This window comes from Carcharodon carcharias, chromosome 22 (assembly GCF_017639515.1).
Source record: "Carcharodon carcharias isolate sCarCar2 chromosome 22, sCarCar2.pri, whole genome shotgun sequence".
Taxonomy (NCBI): Eukaryota; Metazoa; Chordata; class Chondrichthyes; order Lamniformes; family Lamnidae; genus Carcharodon; species Carcharodon carcharias.
The window spans coordinates 68166310-68186833 of NC_054488.1; the positions used below are offsets into that span (position 1 = coordinate 68166310).

Below are 20524 nucleotides of genomic sequence, written 5' to 3' on the forward strand. Positions count from 1 at the left end.
AAGGACTTCATTAAATACCTTTTGGAAGTTCCATGTAACAGTATTCACAGGCATTCCCTTGTCCACTGCTTTAATCACCTCTTCAAAAAATTCAATCAGATTCATCAAGCATGTCCTACACTTCACAAATCCATGCTGGCTCTCTGATCAGTTGATTTTTTTAATAAGTTGTTCAAGCCTTAATGATAGATTCTGGTAATTTCGTGACAGTAGATGTTGGGCTAACTGGCCTCTAATTCCCTGGTTTTCCTTCCTCGCCGTTCTTAAGTAACGAAGTGAATGGTTCCAGAATCCAGAGACTTTAGGAGATTATGGTTAAGGCATCTGTGATGTTTTCACCTACTTCTTTTAAAACCTTGGGATGGTGACCATCTGGTCTTGGGGATTTGTCACTGTGCCGGAGTTGCCTCTGCATGTTGCCAAACCCAAATTAATGAGTACCACCTTTTTCTTCCTCTTCCTACCCCCACCAAGATAAGACTTCAGCATCTCTCTTCAACCCTGTATTGACAGATGGTAAGGTCATCTTTGGAATATTTAGGCATCTGACAGCCTGAAGGACATTGAGGCATTGGGTAGGCCTTGAAAAGATCAATAAATTGATTCTTTGCATTTAAGTTATAGAGACCAGTAAAACTGAATTATTATTTGTTGGACAAAAGATGATATAAAGAAGACCTAGCCCAGTACTTTTAAATGCTGATAGGCAGAGATGTTGTAGTTCTGGACAAGATACTTAACGTGGCCTGACAGCACAGAACTAAGTACTGCTTATAATTACTGAGCTTCCAGTGCCACAGGTTTAAAATTTTCCCCTTTCCAATCTAACAATGGATGTGTGGGACACTGACACCTGGCAAAATCGATTGATAAGTACCTTCAGCAATGTGCTGGATAGTCATCTGATTGTAAACAGGCCTGGACATTTTAATAAGGAAAGAAAGACATCAAAATAATATAATTTCTGCTGCTGGGATCAGAAAAAGAATATACTTTGGATTAGAACAGGTCAGAATTCAGTGAGCATTCTACTTGATAACCTTTTAAGAGCAATGGAGGTTTTCTGCAGTGTCTGTCTTCAGGAGATTAGATGTAAGGGTAGATTGTACATCTTGTGTGTAAAGACTGGCCATGATTATATGATCATAAGAAATAGGAACATAGGAAATAGGAGCTGGAGAAGGCCATTCAGCCCCTTGAGCCTGTTCTGCCATTCAGCTAGATTATGGATGATGATCTACCTTAATGTTTTCCCACACTATTCCCCTATCCCTTGATAGCTTTAATATCTAGACATTTATTGATCTCTGTCTTGAATACACTCAAATGACTGAGCCTCCTCATGTCTCAGGGGTAGAGAATTCCAAAGATTCACCACCCTCTGACTGAAAGAATTCCTCCCCATCTCTGTTCTAAATCGCTTGGTTCTAGACCACCACCACCTCCCCCCGCCCCCCCCAACCCCCCCACAAGCCAGGAGAAACATCCTTCCTGCATCTACCCTGTTGAATCCTATAAGAATTTTGTATGCTTGAATGAGATTACATCTCATTGTTTTAAACTCTAGAGAATATAGCCGGCCCAGTCTCCTCATATGACAATCCTTCAATCCAGGAATCAGTCTGGTGAAACTTTGTTGTACTCCCTCTATGGCAAATATATCCTTCCTTGGGTAGGAAGATCAGAACTGTGCCGAATACTCCAGGTTGAGCTCCCTCTTTCCTCAGTGCTCATTCCAGTGCCCAATGAATCGAAACCCACATCTCCCACACCAATCTTTGAGCCACACATTCAACTCTCTGATCTAATTTTTACCCTGTGCCAATTTGCTTGTAGCTCAGGTTGTAAACCAGATAATGAGGCCAAATGACCTTTCCTATTTGCCTTCTCATGTCAATGCCCATTACTGAATTATGTTAATAAGTATCAAATTATCTTTAAATTTGAGCAACTTTTCTTCATTTTTTGCAAGCATCTGTATAATGTTGAGTCTGACATTGAAGAATCTGACCTGGACTCTTTGGACGGTACTTCTACTGGAGCAACATCTGATGAGTGGGAAGATGACAGTGATAGTTGGGAAACGGATGACGGTGTGACTGAAGACGAGATTGTAAAAGGAAGTGAGGCACTTGAAGTTGGAATAGAGGTAGCAGCACAATCGGAAGAAAGTAAGCCTGAAGCAGAGCAGGCACAGGCTGCTGGAACAGCTTCAAGCAGCACAAGTCTTGAGAAAGTTGCAAAGGATGGATCTCCCAAAGGTTTCCATGAAATAAAAGAAGCCATCAAGATTTTGGAAAGTCTAAAGAATATGACAGTGGAACAGCTGTTGACTGGTTCTGCAACTTCCCCAACAGTAGAGCCAGAAAAGCAAACCAAGGATAAGAAATTCCGAGATGATATCAAGAAACTGCAGGAAACTCTCCAGAAGACGCTAGACAATGTGGCCATAGTGGAGGAAGAGAAGATGGAGGCTGTTGTGGTAACGGAGAACAAAGAAGAGAAGCTGGAGGTACAGACTCCTATCAAGTCGGAGTGGTCCAGTGATACGCCTGTACTTTGCCAACAGAGCAGCAAACCTGGTGTGACTTTCACTAGTGCAAAAGGCGAAGTCTTCTCTGTACTTGAATCGGTGCCTGGTAAGTGCAAAAGTTATACCAATGTTTTTTTTGTTTGTTTTCCATTCAAAGCATGTGGCAAATTGTGAAGTAGGAAGTTGTGGCAGTGCCTTTGACAATCCATGGCTGTCATAGTGGGAGCATCAGCTGTGCCTGTGGTGCACTGCATAACTGAGGATAGCTGCTTTTTTCAGGACTGGATCTTGCTGGTCTTCTGGGCTGATATTCTGCTCTTGCTTCCTGAATACAACATGGTGGGAGGGAAGAGTTACCTATGAGTTAAAATTAGATTTTAGTGGTGAATCCAGAACAAAGAGGGTAGGGGTGGAATGGTGTTAGGGGTGATGTCAGGAAAGAATTGTTGATATGAAATAGGCAGCGCAAAGCTGGAAATCTCTGCCCCCCCCCCCACCCCCCTCAAAAGCTGTGAATACAGAGAATTAATTGGGGCTCACAAGATTGAGGTTGATAGATTTTTGTTGGGAACAGCGGTGGGTAAAATGAAGTTGAGACATAGATCAGCCATGATCTGATTGACAAGCAGAACAAATGGGAGTTGAGGGGAGACGATAGAGGCTGAATAGCCTCCGGCAGTGAATTCACTATTTTGTGGTAAGATTTGCTGATGGCTGTTAGGAACATGTGTTGGCGGTCTGCTAACTAAATCATTATATTTTTATCATTATGGTGCTGTGAAGCCCCTTGGTTTAATAGTGAAAGTGTTTGTGTGTGTCTCCTAGTCTATCTTTTCATTTACAGAAAGCCATGCATTCAAAAAAATGGAATTTCAACCAGCAGATTCCAAAAAATTTTTCAGCACGGTGAGAAAAGAGATGGCACTGCTCGCTACAGCACTTCCTGATGGTATCATGGTCAAAACATTCGAGGACAGAATGGCAAGTCTTCGCCAGGCTCCCAGCGAGGGTTTCACTGTTGCTTGGAAATAGCTATCTTAACCATAATGTGTTAAATGATAGTTTTGATTGTGTTAACTTTGACTAAAGTATGTGGTGGGCGGATGAGAGATAGGGAGAGCCTATTTGAGGCTTTCTCCCACACTTATTTCAATGTGTATATATTCATTGGGAATTGTCTGGTGAATGTCAAGCCCAGTAACTTACTTTCTTTCCATAGGACCTGTTCTCAGCTCTAATCAAAGGCCCAACACGCACTCCCTATGATGATGGACTGTTTCTCTTTGATATCCAGCTTCCCAATGTTTATCCTGCAGTACCGCCACTCTTTCGTTATATTTCTCAGTGCAGTGGCCGTCTCAACCCTAACCTGTATGATAATGGCAAAGTGTGTGTGAGTCTGCTGGGCACATGGATTGGAAAGGTATGCAGCTGTTGGTGATAATGATCCAGCTATTTGTTAGCAATATGTGATATGGTTTTACTGGAGGATTGAGTAGAAACCATGGGAAAGTCCTAGTTGATCATGAGTATTTTGGTTCTATGAATTATGGAGAGACTAGAGAAGCCTAAAGGGAGATTTAATAGAGGCACGATATTTCATGAAGGGTTTGAGTAAATTAAGATCAACTGTTTCTACTGGCAGGAGGGTCGATAACCAATGAACACAGATTGAAAGTCATTGGCTAAGAACCAGAGGTAAGAAGAGGAGAATTTTTTTTAACCCATTGGGTGTTTGTGATCTGGAGTGCACTGCTTAAAAAGATAGTGGAAGGAGATTCGATATTAACTTTCAAATGGGAATTGGATATATACTTGAAGGGGAAAGATCTACAGAGCTCTGGGGTAAGAGCAAGGGAGTTACAAGGTCAGAGCGGGGGAGCAGGATAGAAAGTGGAAAGGTGGGGTAGGGTGGGGGGCACAAAATCAGGAGTGAGGGTGAAGGATGAAGTGCCTGTTGCTTCTTGCCACCCTGGTGTTCTGCCAGAATGGAGGATGGCCCTGTAGCCCAGAGGCCAGTTGTGTCACAAGTGGTCAATTAAGGCCTCTTCCTGCCATTGTGCCATTTTACCAATGGCAGCTGGGCACTCCACTGTGGGGAAGGCTGCCTGGTAAACTCTGGCAATCTCCCTGCGGGCTTGGGGCAGAACCTTCCTAATCGGGCACTCAGGGCCCCTCCAGAGGCCATAGTCAGCAGCAACACCACTGCCCTCCCAGCCCCCCCTGTCGCCCCCTCACCCCGTCCCTCCTGTCCCCCACAGCTCCTGGTGCTGTTGCTGGGACTAAAGAGTTACCAGCTTTCCAATCGACCAGCAACTCTTGGTAGCAGGCTGTCATCCCTTAAAGGGACAGGAGCCCCAAAGGCAGCTCATTGGTAGCAGGCTGTATCCCTTAAAGGGACAGGACCCCAAAGGCAGCTCATTGGTAGCAGGCTGTCATCCCTTAAAGGGACAGGAGCCCCAAAGGAAGCTCATTCGCTGCTAGAAGGGCATAGAATCCATCCAAGGCTCTCCCAAGCAACTAAGGTGATGTTGCCCTCAACATTCCAGCCCATAGTCGGGGTCACTGCTGCCCCTGACAGGCCACTGCTCAGCTTCACTTGCCCTGCTAATGTTTGTGATAAAGATTCTGACATGACATAAAATCATAGAAACACTGGTATATCTGAGTTTCAGAAGGAAGAAAATGTCAATTAAGAATTTTGGTGAAGAGCATTTGTTAACTTAAATTTTATATAGTTGTGGCTATCCTAACAGGCATTACAAAGGAGCAGATTGATGATCGGACAAAACTTAGCTTCCTGTCATTGTCTTTTCTTGTTCCCACTTTTGAGAATAATGAACTATTACAGAATAAATAGACCCATCAGACATTCCCTCATGCACTGACATCTCCCCCACTCCCATACTCTATGCTCCACATACCCTTTAATTTATTGTTTTAAGCAACTAAGCCTATTTCCCTTAAAAAGATTATTGTCTAAGTGTCAGCAATGATTTGTGGCAGATTCCTCCTACCATTGGTGCTAGGAAGCTTTGTCAATTTTAACTTTTTGTGGTATTGCCCCATGTCATCTGATCACCCAGTGAAAGCAGCCCATCATTATTTATCTGGAACCTTTTATCATATTTTGAGACCTTTATCAGATCATCCCTTAATAGAAACATTGACATTTGTAGCAGAGAACAAGGGCATTTGACATGTTGTTCGTGCTAGCTCTCCAAGAGCAACTCACCTTGTCCCATTCCCCTGCTCTTTCCCTGTAGCCCTGAAAATTTGTGCTCTTTAGATAATTGTGCATTGCTCTTTTGACGGCCTGGTTTGAATCTGCATCTACCACACACTCGGGCAGTGCGTTCCAGATCCTAATCACTTGCTGCATAAAAAGAAAATGTTTCTCATGTTGCCAATTTTTTCTTTGGCCAATTGCCTTAAATTGGTGTCCTCTGGTTCTTGATCTTCTGCCAACAGGAGCAGCGTCTCCCTTTCTACTCTGTCCAGGGTCCTTGTGATTTTGAAAGCCTGTATCAAATCTCCTTTTAACCTGCTCATCTCCAAGGAGTACAGCCTCAGCTTCTTCCTCACCCCTGTGACCAATTCGCATGAATATTTTCTACACCCTCTCTAATGCTTTCACATCCTTCTTAAAGGGTGGTGCCCAGAATGGGACACAGTTGAAGCTGAACCAGTGTTTTATACAGGTTTAACATAACTTTGTTGCTTTTGTGTTCTATGCCGCTATTTATAATGCTGAGGAGTCTGTTTGTTTTATGAACCACTCTCAATCTGCCCTACCACCTTTGATGATTTGTGCACATAAACCCTCTGCTCCTGCACTCCCTTTCGAATTGTACCCTTTACTTTGTCTCCCTTTGTTCTTCTTACCAAAATGAATCATTTCACATTTCTCTGCATTAAGTGTCATCTGCCACTTGTCTGGTCATCCCACCAACTTGTCTGTGCCCTCTTGAAGTTTATCACTATTTTCCTCTCAGTTCACAAAACTTCCAAGTTGTCATCTACAGAAATTGAGCCTTGTATGCTCAAATCTAGATCATTAATGTAAATAAAAAAAAAAAAGCAGGGTTCTAACACCAACTGCTTGGGATTCTTGCTTTAATCCTTGCTCCAGACCAAAAAAACAACCATTCAACTAATCCTGCTTTCCAGCTCTTGTCCCATAACCATTTATTATTAATATTAATAATGTTATTTTATTTAAGAAACAGGTTTGCAATCCACAGGCTTACTTACCAAAAAGTTTACATATAAGTTAAGTAATCAAGTGAAGACATGGAAGCATAAAACAGTCATGTAATAACACAAATAGACAAATTCAGAGATAACAAAGTGGTGGACGGGATATTCAAAGAAGAAATATTGAATTCAAATTATATTAATTTTTTTTTATTCAACATGGGATTTAGGTGTGGTTGTCTAGGCCAGCATTTATTATCCATCCCTAATTACCCTTGAGAAGGTGGTGGTGAGCTGCTGCCTTGAATTGCTACAGTCCATGTGGTGTAAGTACACCCACAGTGTTGTTAGGGAGGGAGTACCAGGATTTTGACCCAACGACAATGGAGTAGTGGCGATATATTTCCAAGTCAGGATAGTGAGTGGCTTGGAGTGGAACTTCCAGGTGGTGGTGTTCCCATGTGTCTGTTACCCTTGTCCTTCTAGATGGTAGTTGTTGTGGGTTTGGAAGGTGCTGTCTAAGGAGCCTTGGTGAGTTCCTGCAGTGCATCTTGTAGATGGTGACACTGCTGCCACTGTGTGTCAGTGGTGGAGGAAGTGAATGTTTGTGGATGTGGTGCCAAACAAGTGGGCTGCTTTGTCCTGAGTGGTGTTGAACTTGAGTGTTGTGGGAGCTGCACTTATCCAGGCAAGAGGAGAGTATTCCATCACACTCCTGACTTGTGCCTTGTAGATGATGACAATCTTTGGGGAGTCAGGAGATGAGTTACTTGTTCATGATTCCTAGCCTCTGATCTGCATTTGTAGCCCAGTATTTATATGGCTAATCCATTTATTATAAAATTACAAACCAATATGCCATTCCTAAATTACAGCAGTGAAGTACGTATAGATATCATCATTTAAATATTTCACTGAGGACACAAATCATGTAAGGAATAGGGGACATCATTATCTTTCCATCCTGCATCTTATGGGATTGAATATAGTTTGACCTCCTGAGTTACCTTGGTTGCTCTGGGAGCATTGGCGATAATGAAATTCTGGAAAATTCTACAAGCTCAGTACAAATATTAACTCTCTTGTAGAGTTTTGAGCTTTATGATTTAAAGGGCATTGTTAATGACTGGTACTAAGGGGCTAAGATCAATCTGATCGCACAGTTCTGTATTCCTGAAAAAAGAGACCTGCCTAAGCTTTTTGTCTTGTGCTCATCAGGACACTCGCAAGAATACCAGAATGAGGGGGAAAAACAACAATTTATACTGTATGTGAAGAGGGTGCTGATTGGTTGGCAAGTGGCATTGCCATAGAGAATGCACCAGTTAATGGTGACTGACAGTTAACTGCCAAGCATTGTTTGAAATTTAAACCAGGCAGCTTGACCCTGAATGGTCAAGGCATTGTCCTGAGGAATGAGTTAGCGAATGGCTGTCACTTATTTTGTTTAGCTGAAACAGATGCAATGTATGTGCATGTTCTGTCTGTCTGCAAAGAACAGGGCTCTGTGTATTAATAGCTGTAGCTTCTAGTGCACGCAAATGCATCACATTGTGAGCCCGACTGACTATCTTAAACCTATGAAATGGAGCAGTCAAATGAACTCCCTTTCCTTGACCTACTAGTTGACAAACCTGTCAGAGATTGTTCACCTTGGTCTACTGCAAGCCTACCTTCAATGGTCGATGTAGATATTGGGATTCTTACAATTCCATGCGCTATAAGATTGGTCTTATCAGCAACCTTGTAAATAGGGCTGGAATCATTTGCTCACCATGCAAGCTTGATGCTGAAATAGGGACATCAAAGGCACCCTGTAGGATAATGGCTACCCTGATCAGATCATTCCGCACATTATATGCAAACTCATGAACTGGCCTAAGGCCACACTTTCGGGCTGAAAAGTGCCCAGTCTACCTCCGATTACCCTGGAAGGGCAAGGTATTTCAAAAATCTGAGCAATAGGTGAAGCTAGCTGTTTCACGCTGCTACTATGTAGTAGCAACACGAGCGATATTCACCACTAACAGGATGCTGCCGTCAGGCCAAAAAGACATTCTGCCTATCACGCAAATGAGTGATGTGGTATATAAATTTGTGCCAGTGTGATGCTGGGTATGTAGGCCGTACATCCCAAAGACTGGTAGATCATATCAAACAGTGAGTCCCTTCCACTGTTCGCAATGGGCAAGGTACAGACCTTACCCAACCAGCTCGTGCTTGTAAAATTCAAAACAGTGTCCAATATTAGAAGTGATTCCATGATTGGACAACATTTGCTAAATAATCCTCAAATGTGCTAAGAGTTATGTTGAGAGCCAATTTAAGATTCAGTTGGGCTTGAAATGTGGCGCATGTGTGTGTACTGGAAGCTATGTATATTAATACACAGGCCCCTATTCTTTGCAAACAGAAAGAACGTGTACATACATTGTGCCTGTTTCAGCTGAACAAAATAAGTGACAGCCATTCCCTCAGCACATTATCCTGGACCTTGGAATGTGTCAGCCTGCAACACTTGGTCAAGGGCAAATCTTTGTACTGGAAGTCCAACAAACTTTGGGTAGACAGAAGAGCATCCTTCACAGAGCTGGTCCTCCAACCGCAGTTGATGTATATCTCGGTGTGCACTCCTGGGAACTGCCAATGGAGCTCAAAGTCCCACAGGGCCTCTAGGATGTTATGTAAAGACCATTGACTCATTTATTGCGTATTCCTGTGACTTGCTTGCCCTCCCCAAATGCATTAGCTCAAACTTCTCCAGAATGAATTCTGTTTGCCACTTTTCTGTCCACTTGACTAGTCCATTCATATCTTCCTGCAGTCCACAACGTCCTTCCTCAGTAACAGTTGTACAGTTTTGGTCTCCATATTTAAGAGAGAATATACTTGCATTGGAGGCAGTGCAGTGAGGTTCACTAAATTGGTTACTTCAACTCTTTCTTGGACTCGAACTTAAGTTCTGTTGAAGGGTCGTGAGGACTCGAAACGTCAACTCTTTTCTTCTCCGCCGATGCTGCCAGACCTGCTGAGTTTTTCCAGGTAATTCTGTTTTTGTTTTTGTTTTGGATTTCCAGCATCCGCAGTTTTTTTGTTTTTATCACTAAATTGGTTGCTGGGTTATGGGGATTATCTTATGATGAGAGACTAAGTAAATTGGACCTATATTTTCTGGAGTTTAGAAGAATGTGAGGTGATCTCATTGACACCTACAAAATTTTGAAGGGGCTTGATAAGCTAGATGCTAAGAGATTGTTTCCATTGGTTGGGGAGTCTAAAACACGCGGGCACAGTCTTAAGATAAGGAACCAATCATTTAGGACAGATGAGGACAAATTAATTCACTCAAAGGGTTGTGAATCTTTGGAATTCTCTGCCTCAGAGTGTTGTGGGTGCTCCATCGTTGAATACATTTAAGTTTGGGATTGACAGGTTTTTGGAGTCTCAGGGAATTGAGGGATATGGGGAACAGGCAGGAAAATGGAGTTGAAGCTCAAGATAAGCCATGATCATACTGAATGGTGGAGCAGGCTTGATGGGCCAATCGGACTACTGCTCCTGTTTCTTGTGTTCTTGTGTATCAGCTGCACTGCTGTAATCCATTAATAAGGAGGTATTAGCAGGACAGTTAGAAAATCATAATACCAGAGTCCACATGGTTTTGTGAAAGGGAAATCATGTTTCACAAATTGTAGATGGAACAAGCTGGGTGGATAAATGGAAACCGTAGATGTAGTGTAATTGGATTAAAAATAAGGCTTTCAATAAGATACAACATAAAAGGTTACCACACAAGACAAGAGCTAATGTGTTGTGAGTGATATATTAGCATGGATAGAGGATTGGCTAACAGGAAATGCTCAGGATAAATGGGTTATTTTCAGGTTGGCAAGCTGAAACTAGTGGAATGTTACACGAATCAGTCCTGGTGCTTAAACTATTTACAATCTGCAATTAATGGCTTGGATGAAGGGACTGAGTATTGTAGCCAAGTTTGCTAATGATACAAAGAGAGGTAAAAGCAAACAGGCAGGAGGGTGCAAAGAGTTTGTAAAAGGATATAGGTAGACTGAGTGAGTGGGCAACAATGGCAGATGGAGTATAATGTGGGAAAATGCGAGGTCATCCACCTTGGTGGGAAGAATAGAAAAGCAGAATATTATTTAAATGGAGAGAGACTGCAGAATGCTGCGGCACAGAGGGATCTTGGTGTCCTCATATATGAATCACAAAGTTTTCATGTAGTTACAGCAAGTAATTTGGAAGGAAAATAGAATGTTAACCTTTATTGCAAAGTGGATGGAGTATAACATTAAAGAAGTCTTGGCCTTGGCTAAAAGAGCGGGAGGAGAGTGAGAGCGGTGGAGGTACAGGATAAAAGAGCGTAAAGACATACCTTGTAGTTAAAAATATAACCTTAGTTGTCAGTGGTACCAGCATTCAATAAACTCTGTAAGTTGTAGCAATGCCATACTTGAAGAAAGTAATTAAAGAAAATTAACAAAATAACACAAGTTAGAATGGCAGGACAGATGTTATGTTGCAGCTGTGAGGTGTGGGAGCATTTAGACGCCAAGGCGATCCATGACAAACATGTCTGCAGGAAGTGTAAGTAGCTTGAGGAATTCCAGATCAGGATTATTGACCTGGAAGCTGAAATGCAGACACTGCACAACATAAGGGAGGGGGAGAAATGCCTGGATATTTTGTTCCAGAAAACAGTCATATCTCTTAGATTAGGTCATCTGTTTTGGTCAGCAACAAGGGACAGGAGGATGTGACTGTCAGTGAGGCAAGTAATGGGACTGAGCAGACAATAGTGTAGAAGCCTCAGACTTCGCAATTACCAAACAGGTTTGAGGTGCTCACGACCTGTGTGGATGAAAGTGAGGTCTGCAAGGTGGAGGAGTTAGCTGGTCATGGCACTGGAAACATGGTACAGGAAACAATTCAAGTGGGGGGAGCAAAAAGAATGTAGTGGTAGTTGGGGGTAGTATAGTGAGGAGGATTGACACTGTTCTCTGCAGCAAAGGACGAGAGTCCAGAGGGCTATGTTGCCTGTCAGGGTTCAGGACAGCTGCTCAGCTGAAGAGGAACTTGCAGTGGGAGGGGGAGGATCCAGTTGTCGTGGTCCATATAGGTACCAATGACATAGGTAGAGCTAGGAAAGAGGTTCTGTAAAGTCAGTATGAGGAGCTAGGTACCAAATTAAGAAGCAGAATTTCAAAGGTAATAATCTCTGGATTATTACCTGAGCCATGTGCAAATTGTCATAGGGCAAATAAGATTAGAGAGACGAATGCATGGGCTCAAAGAGTGGTGTGGGAGAAGTGGGTTCTGGTTTGTGGGGCACTGGTATCAGTACTGGGGAAAGTGGGGGCTGTATCATTGGGATGGCCTACACCTGAACCGTGCTGGAACGAGTGTCCTCGTAAATCCCATAACTAGGGAGGTAGGGGCTTTAAACTAAACAAGAGGGGTGAGGGATCAAGCTTGGGTAGAGGTAGCAAGCAATTTCAGATGTCAAGACAGGAGAGCGAAATGGTAATATGAGAAATGGGGGTCAGAGAATGTTAGGAAGGGACAGAGAAAAAAACCTAAGATCACATCAACAGTCAAGTCTAGATGTTATAAAAGTAACAAAAAGAACAAAACCGAAGGCTCTTTATCTGAATGCTCATAAATGAATTGATGGCCTGTGTTCAACTAAATAAACATGATCTGATAGCAATTAAAGACGTGGCTCCAGGAGAACAAAGATTGGGTCCTTAATATTAAAAGGTACTTGACATTCAAGAAGAATATGAAGCTAGGTAAAGGTGGAGGGATAGCACTGTTAAGAGGGCATTGGTGCAGTTAGAGATGACCTTGCTTCAGGAGATCAGGATGTTGAATCGGTTTGGGTGTAGATGAGGAATAGTAGGGGAAAAAGTCATTAGTGGGAGTGGTGTACAGGCCCCCTAACAGTAACCACAGTGTAGGACAAAGTAGTTGAGAGAAAATATTGTGCTTGTGATAAAGGGATGGCAATAATCAGGGGTGATTTTAATCTGCACGTTAACTGGAAAAATCAGATTGGCAGTAGTCGCCAGGATGAGGAGCTTTTAGAATGCTTTCCAGGTAGTTTCTTAGAACAGCATGTTCTGGAACCAACCAGAGAGCAAGTTATATTAGAAACAAAAATAAAAATACCTGGAAAAATTCAGCCAGTCTGACAGCATCTGCGGAGTGGAACACAGTTAACGTTTTGAGTCTGTATGACTCTTCAACCGAACTAAGGAAAAATAGTGACCACTGCACAGTCCTTGTGGAGACAAAGTCCTGCCTTCACATTGAGGATACCCTCCATCATGTTGTGTGATACTACCCGTGTTAGATTTATAACAGATCTAGCAACTCAAGACTGGGCATCCATGAAGCGCTGTGGGCCATCAGCAGCAGAATTGTATTCTAATACAATCTGTAACCTCATGGCCCAGCATATCCCCCACTCTACCATTACCATTAAGCCAAGGAATCAACCTTGCTCCAATGAAGAGTGCAGGAGGGCATGCCAGGTGTCAACCTGGTGAAGCTATAACACAGGACTACTTGGGTACCAAACAGCATAAGCAACAAGTGATAGACAGAGCTAAGTGATCCCACAACCAACAGATCAGATCTAAGCTCTGTAGTCCTGCCACGTCCAGTCATGAATGGTGATAGACAATTAAACGACATAGATTTAAGGTAAGGGGCAGGAAGTTTAGAGGGGACGTGAGGAAGAATGTTTGTTTTCACCCAGAAGGTGGTGGAAACCTGGAACTCCCTGCCTGAAAGGGCGGTAGAGGCAGATACCCTCATAACATTTAAAAAGTAGTTGGATGTGCGCTTGCGCTGCCATGGTATACAAGGCTATGGGCCTAGTGCTGGACAATGGGGGATTAGAATAGTTAGGTACTTGTTTGACTGTCTCAGACTCGATGGGCCAAAGGGCCTTTTTCTGAGCTGTAGGCCTCTATGACTCTATAACTCACTGGAGGAGTCCATAAATACCCCCACCTTCAATGATGGGGGAGCCCAGCCTATCAGTGCAAAAGATAAGGCTGAAGCATTTGCTACAATCTTCAGCCAGAAGTGCAAGTGAATAATCCATCTCGGCCTCCTCCAGAGGTCCCCAGCATCACAGATGCCAGTCTTCAGCCAATTCGATTCACTGCATGTGATATCAAAAAACGGCTGAAGGCACTGGTTAGTGTAAAGGCTCTGGGCCCTGACAATGTTCCAGCAATAGTACTGAAGACTTGTGCTCCAGAAATTGCCGCATCCTTAGCCAAGCTGTTCCAGTACAGCTACAACACTGGCATCTACCCGGCTATGTGGAAAATTGCCCAGGTATGTCCTGTACACAAAAAGTAGGACAAATCCAACCTGACCAATTACTGCCCCCTCAGTCTACTCTCCATCATCAGTAAAGTAATGGAAGAGGTATTCAACAGTGCTATCAAGTGGCACTTGCTTAGCAATGACCTGCTTACTGATGCCCAGTTTGGGTTCCACCAGGGTCACTCAGCCCCTGACCTCATACAGCCTTGGTTCAAACATGGACAAAAGAGCTGATCTCCAGAGGTGAGGTGAGAGTGACTGCCCTTGATATCAAGGCAGCATTTGACAGTTTGTGTCATCAAGGAGCCTTATCAAAACTGGAGTCAATGGGAATCAGGGGGAAAATTCTCCAAAGGTTGGAGTCATACTGAGCACAAAGCAAGATGGATGTGGTTGTTTGGATGTCAGTCATCTCATTTCCAGGACATCACTGCAGGAGTTCCTCAGGATAGTGTCCCAGGCCCAACCATCTTCAGCTGCTTCATCAATGACCTTCCTTCCATTATAATGTCAGAAGTGGGGATGCTCACTGCTGATCGCACAATGTTCATCATTCGCAACTCTTCGGATTCTGAAGTGGTCCATGTCCAAATGCAGCAAGACCTGGACAGCAGTATCCAGGCATGGGCTGACAAGTGGCAAGTAACATTCATGCCAGGCAATGACCATTCCCAACAAGAGAGAACCTAACCATCTCTCCTTGAAATTCAATGGCATTACCATCACTTAATCGCCCACTATCAATATCCCGGAGGTTACCATTGGCTAGAAACTGAACTGGACCAGTCATATAAATAACGTGGCTACAAGAGCAGGTCAGAGGCTAGGAATCCTGCGCCAAGTAACTCACCTCCTGACTCCCCAAAGCCTGTCCACCATCTACATGGAGTGTGATGGAATACTTCCTACTTGTCTGGTTGAGTGCAGCTGCCAGAACACTCAAGGAGCTTGACACCGTCCAGGACAAAGCAGCCCGCTTGATTGGCACCACATCCACAAATATTCACTCCCTCCACCACCGATGCACAGTAGCAGCAGTGTGTGTACCATCTACAAGATGCCCTGCAGGAATTTACCAAGGCTCCTTAAACAGCAACTTCCAAACCCACGACCACTACCATCTAGAAGGACAAGGGCAGCAGATAGACAAGAACACCACCACTTGGAAGTTCCCCTCCAAGTCACTCACCATCCTGACTTGGAAAAATATCACCGTTCCTTCACTGTCGCTGGGCCAAAATCCTGGAGCACCCATCCTAATAGCATCGTGGGCGTAGCTACACCACATGGGCTACAGAAGTTTAAGAAAGCAGCTCACCACCACCTTCTCAAGGGCAACTAGGGATGGGCAATAAATGCTGGCATAGCCAGCAAAGCCCACATCCCATGAATGAGCAAACAATTGGGAAGGTAAATGGTATGCTGGCCTTCATCACAAGGGAATTTGAATACAAGAATAAAGATGTCTTGCTGCAGTTATATAGAGCTTGGTGAGACCACACCTAGAGGGTTGTCTACAGTTTTGGTCTCCTTCTCGAGTATATTACACTCCCTCTGTGGTAACACAGGATCAGCAGGCTAATCCCTGGAATGGCTGGATTATCTAATGAGGGGAAATTGAGGAGACCAGGGCCTGTTTTCTCTGGAGTTATGAAGAAAAAGAGGTTATCGGGCTTTACAAGGTAGATGTAGATTGGACATTTCCTGTGGCTGGTTAATCTAGAACCGAGGACACGGTTTCAGAATAAGGGGCAGGCCATTAAGACAGATGAGAAATTTCTTCTCTGAAGGTCATTAATCTTTGGAATTTCTGATGTGTGCTCACACGGGGTCTCTACTATTCATGCCCATGCTTGCTGACACCTGCCTTCACTTGCTTGTACTTTGGCTAGCTGTCTCTAGGGAACAAATAATCTGATGTTGGGTAGGGCTGAGCGAATGTTTTCAATTGATCAAGCCGTCCTAATGAGATCACAAACAATTCTTTTGATGAACATGTTCTTGTTTCCAACAGTGATGGTGTAATGGAGCCTTTCTCCTCCTTGTGAACTTAAAATATAATCCTATTAAAATTCAAATTAAGCCATTATTCCACATCGACATAGTATTACTGTGTGATCCTGCTTCAACCCAAGAAAGATTTTTTTTAAATTTTCTCTTTCCCATTATTTAATAATTTAACTTCTTTTTTGGCCTAGGGAACTGAGAGGTGGACAAGTAAATCCAGTCTCCTCCAAGTGCTGATATCAATCCAAGGTTAGTACTGAGCAAAGTGTTGAACTTATTGTATTTGTGACCGTTTGCTTACAGGAATGCAGCAAGTCTTGTACTGCCAGTTTTCTAGATTTTGCTGAATGACAGAAATGACCTTCCCTTATTAGTTCATGATTTTCACCCAAATTGTGTTGTTGCTTTGAATGTCACCTTCAGAATTTCTTTGGTAGTGTCTGGCATGTTACTCACACAAGCACCCCCTCTCCACCTGCCGAATTTTCTGAATTAAGCTTAACTTCACAGGAGCCAGTCGCCCTTTGGTATCTCATCCATGAGAAGTTGAGAACATAAAAAGTTTGAGCAGGAGAAATGGCCCATTGGACCAACTTTCGTGGCTGAATCAACTCCCCTTTCCTGCTTGATCTCTATAATCCTTGATTTCCTTAATGTCCAAAAATCTATTGATCTATGTCTTGAACATACTCAACAACTGATGAGTCCTCTGGGGCAAAGAAATTCAAAGATTCAAAACACTCTGAATGAAGAGGTTTCCTTATCTCAGTAATAAATGACGGATCTCTTATGCTGAGACTGTGACCCTCTAGTTATAATCAATCAGCCAGGGAAAACAACCCCTCAGCATCTACCAAGTCAAACCCTCTAAGAATTTTGTATATTTAAATGAGATCACCTTTTATTTTTCTTAACTCTAGGGCAACTTAGACCCATTCTTCTCAATCTCTCGTCATAGGACAATCTTTTCTTCCTAAGAATTAATCTGCTGACGCTTTGTTGCACCCCCTCTAAGGCAAATAAGGAGGCCAAAACTATAAATGGTAGTTGGCATGTGATTTCATCAAAGCCTTATATAATTATAGTATGATGACTTTATGCTTGTACTCCAAACCCTTTGCAGTGAAGCCTAGCATATCATTTGCCTTCCTGATTGCTATATCTGCATGTTAACTTTCTGTGGTTCATGGGCAAGTACACCCCAATCCCTGTGCCTACCAACACGCCTTTCAAAAAATATTCTGCTTTTCTATTTTCCAACCAAAGTGGATAATTTCACATTTTTCCCACCATATACTCCATCTGCAGCCTTTTTCTTCCTAGTCACTTAACTGATCTTTAGGCATATAAATAGTAAAAGGTGGTAAAAGGAGGAATGGGGCCGATTAGGGATCAAAAAGGGGATTTATTCATGGAGGCGAGGGGCATGGCTGAGGTATTAAATTAATATTTAAATTTGTTACTAAGGAACAAGATGCTGTAGATCATGGTGAAAGAGGAGATAATTCAGTTACCAGAAGGGTTTAAAATTGGTAAGGAGGAGATATCAGATAACCTGTCTGTACTTGAGTTGATAAAGCACCAGGGCCAGATGGGATGCATCAAAGGACACTGAGGGAAATGAGTAGATATTACGGCGGCATTGGCCATTATCTTCCTTAGACTCGGGAATGGTGCCAGAGGACTGGAGGATTGCAAATGTTATCTCCTGGCTCAAAGCAGAGTGTAAAAATAAGCCCAACAGCTACAGGCCAGTCAGGTTAACCTCGCTGGTGAGGAAGCTTCTAGAAATTATAATTCAGGGCAAAGTTTATAGTCACTTGGGCAAATATGGGTTAATTAAGGACAGCTAGTGCAGATTTGTTGAGGGAAAATTGTATTTAACTAACTTGCTGGAGTGTTTTGGTGCGATAACAAGGTTGAAGAGGGAAATGCTATTGATGTGGTGTCCATGGACTTTCAAAAGGCATTTGATAAAGAGCCACACAACAGACTTGTGAGCAAAGTTATAGCTCATGGAATAAAAGGGACAATAGCAACATGGATATGAAACTGGCTGAGTGAAGGGAAACAGTAATGGTTAATTTATATAAATAACCTAGGCCTTGGTGTACAGGGCAAAATTTGCAGATGATATGAAACTTGGAAGAATTGTGAACTGTGAGAAGGATAGTGTAGAGCTTCAAAAAGACAAAAGTTGGTGGAGTGAGTGGACAAGTGATAGGTGAAATTCCATGCAAAGAAATGTGCACTGAGTCATTTTGATAGGAAGCATGCAGAAACACAATATTAAATAAAGGGTACAATTCTAAAGGTAGCGCAGGAACAGAGGGACCTGGGTGTATATGCGCATAAGTCATTGAAGGTGACAGGACAGTTTGAGAGTGGGGTTAATAAAGCATCGTAGGCTTTATTAATAGAGGCATAGAGTATAAAAACATGGAGGTTATGTTGAATTTGTACAGAACACTGGTTTGACCCCAGCTGGAATATTGCATCCAGTCCTGGGTGCCACACTTTAGGAAAGACGTGAAGATTTAGAGTAACTGCAGAAAAGATTCAAAAGAATGGTCCCAAGGATAAAGAGCTTCAGTTATGGGGATAGATTGGAGAAGTTGGGACCATTCTCCTTGGAGTGGAGAAGGTTGAAAGGAGATTCGATAGAGGTATTCAAACTCATAAGGGTCTGGCCAGAGTAATTGGGGGAAAAACTGTTGCCATTGGAAGGATTGAGAACAGGAGGGTATAGGTTTAAGGTGATTAGCAAAAGAAGCAATGCTGTAATGAGGAAAGCTTTTTCTTGCGCGCAGCATGTGGTTCGGATCTGGAATGCACTGCCTGGGAGTGTGGTTGAAGCGGGTTCAATCGAGAGAAAATTAGATTTGTGCAGATCTATGGGGAGAAGGCAGGGGCACTAGCTAAATTGCTCGAACGGAGAACTGGCACAGACATGGCAGGTCAAATGATGACCTGCGCTATGACGATTCCGTGATCCATATTCCTTTGCAGATTCTTCTCGCCCTCTTTGCAGTTTACTTTCAAAGCTGGCTTTGCATTGTCAGCAAACTTGGTTATATTACTTATGACTTACATTATAAATAGCTGAAGCCCAAACACTGATGCTTATCGCACTCCAGTATTTGCATTCTGCCATCCTAAAAATTATCCATTTATTCCTGCTTTCTGATTCTGTCTGTTAACCAAACTTCAATCCATGCCAGAATTGCCCCTAACATTGTGCATCAATCTCTTGTGTGACTCCAAGAATGCCTTCTCAAAATTCAAATAAACCAGATTCATTGGTTAATCCCTTATTCATCCTGTTCGTGACATCTTCAAAAAAAAACACTAGCTTTGTCAAACATGATTTCCATTTCACAATGCCTAATTAATCTGTCATTTTCCAAGTGCCCTAGTACAACAGATTTTAGTTTTTTTTCCTATTAACTGGCTAACTGACAAGTAGCTCCCTGTTTTTTCTCCCCTGTCCTTCAATAATGGGGTTTAATTTGCTACCTTCCAATGTATGGGGATTGTTCTAGAATTTAGGGAATTCTGGAAGATCTGAAAGCAGTGTATTTACAATCTCTGCAACCACCTCTATTTTTTTGAAACTCGAGGCTGCAGGTCATCATGCCTAGGTGATTTGTCGGTGTTTAGTTCCAGTAATCTCTTTTGTATTCTTCCTTTGAATACTTTTAAGTTCCACACTCTCGTTAGCCCCTGGGTTCCTCACTATTTCCAGTATGTGCTGTGTTTTCAACAAAATATTTGTTTAGCATTTTTGCCATGTCCCATTGCCTTGCTTCACTATACCTGCCTTAAAAGACTTCTGGAAGCTCTGAAAATTTGCTTTAATAGTTGCTAGTTTACCCTCATTCTATTACCACCACCCCCCCACCCCCCCCCCATCAATTTCTTGGTCATTCCTTGTTGAAAATTTTAGATCTTCCATCTTTTTGGCAACATTTAAGTATTTGTTTAATACTTTTCTAGTTAGCTATGACTGTACCACTTTTCCAGTGGTGTTTTTATTTCCCAAAGGAATGTTTATTTTAACCCCTATTGTCTTGCTGTTCCTGGTCTGGATATCTGTACTGTTTTTGTATCCACTATTTTTGTTTGGAGTAGATTAGGTTTTTTTTTGCAAAAGCCAAGACTTGACAGCTTTTAAAACAATCTTTCTTCAACTGGGACCCCCTCTACCTTCAGAACTAATTGCTTTACCCTTCAGGGGTAAAGGGATAGGTCTGTGGATTTCAAAGGATTCAATGAGATTGAGCATATTGCCGTGTTTCTTTTAAGGCAGATATATGACATGCCAATACTCTTTCATGTTTTTCTCTTTCACTTGGAATCAAAGAGATTTCCATAGATTTGTGCCCGGAGCCGGTTGCTACACTGGGTCTGTGGCAGGTGGTG

The 20524-nt window shown here is 42.7% G+C and overlaps 1 protein-coding gene across 3 annotated transcripts in view; it reads left to right on the plus strand.

The window, feature by feature from the left end:
• LOC121293733 ((E3-independent) E2 ubiquitin-conjugating enzyme UBE2O) overlaps positions 1-20524 on the plus strand; it is a 130410-nt gene that overhangs the window by 104811 nt on the left and 5075 nt on the right. For all 3 annotated transcript variants that reach the window (XM_041216964.1, XM_041216965.1, XM_041216966.1), the window contains 4 exons: positions 1973-2639; positions 3378-3514; positions 3753-3956; positions 16294-16351. In XM_041216964.1, coding sequence (XP_041072898.1) covers positions 1973-2639; positions 3378-3514; positions 3753-3956; positions 16294-16351 — 1066 coding nt within the window. The remainder of the gene's footprint in view (positions 1-1972; positions 2640-3377; positions 3515-3752; positions 3957-16293; positions 16352-20524) is intronic.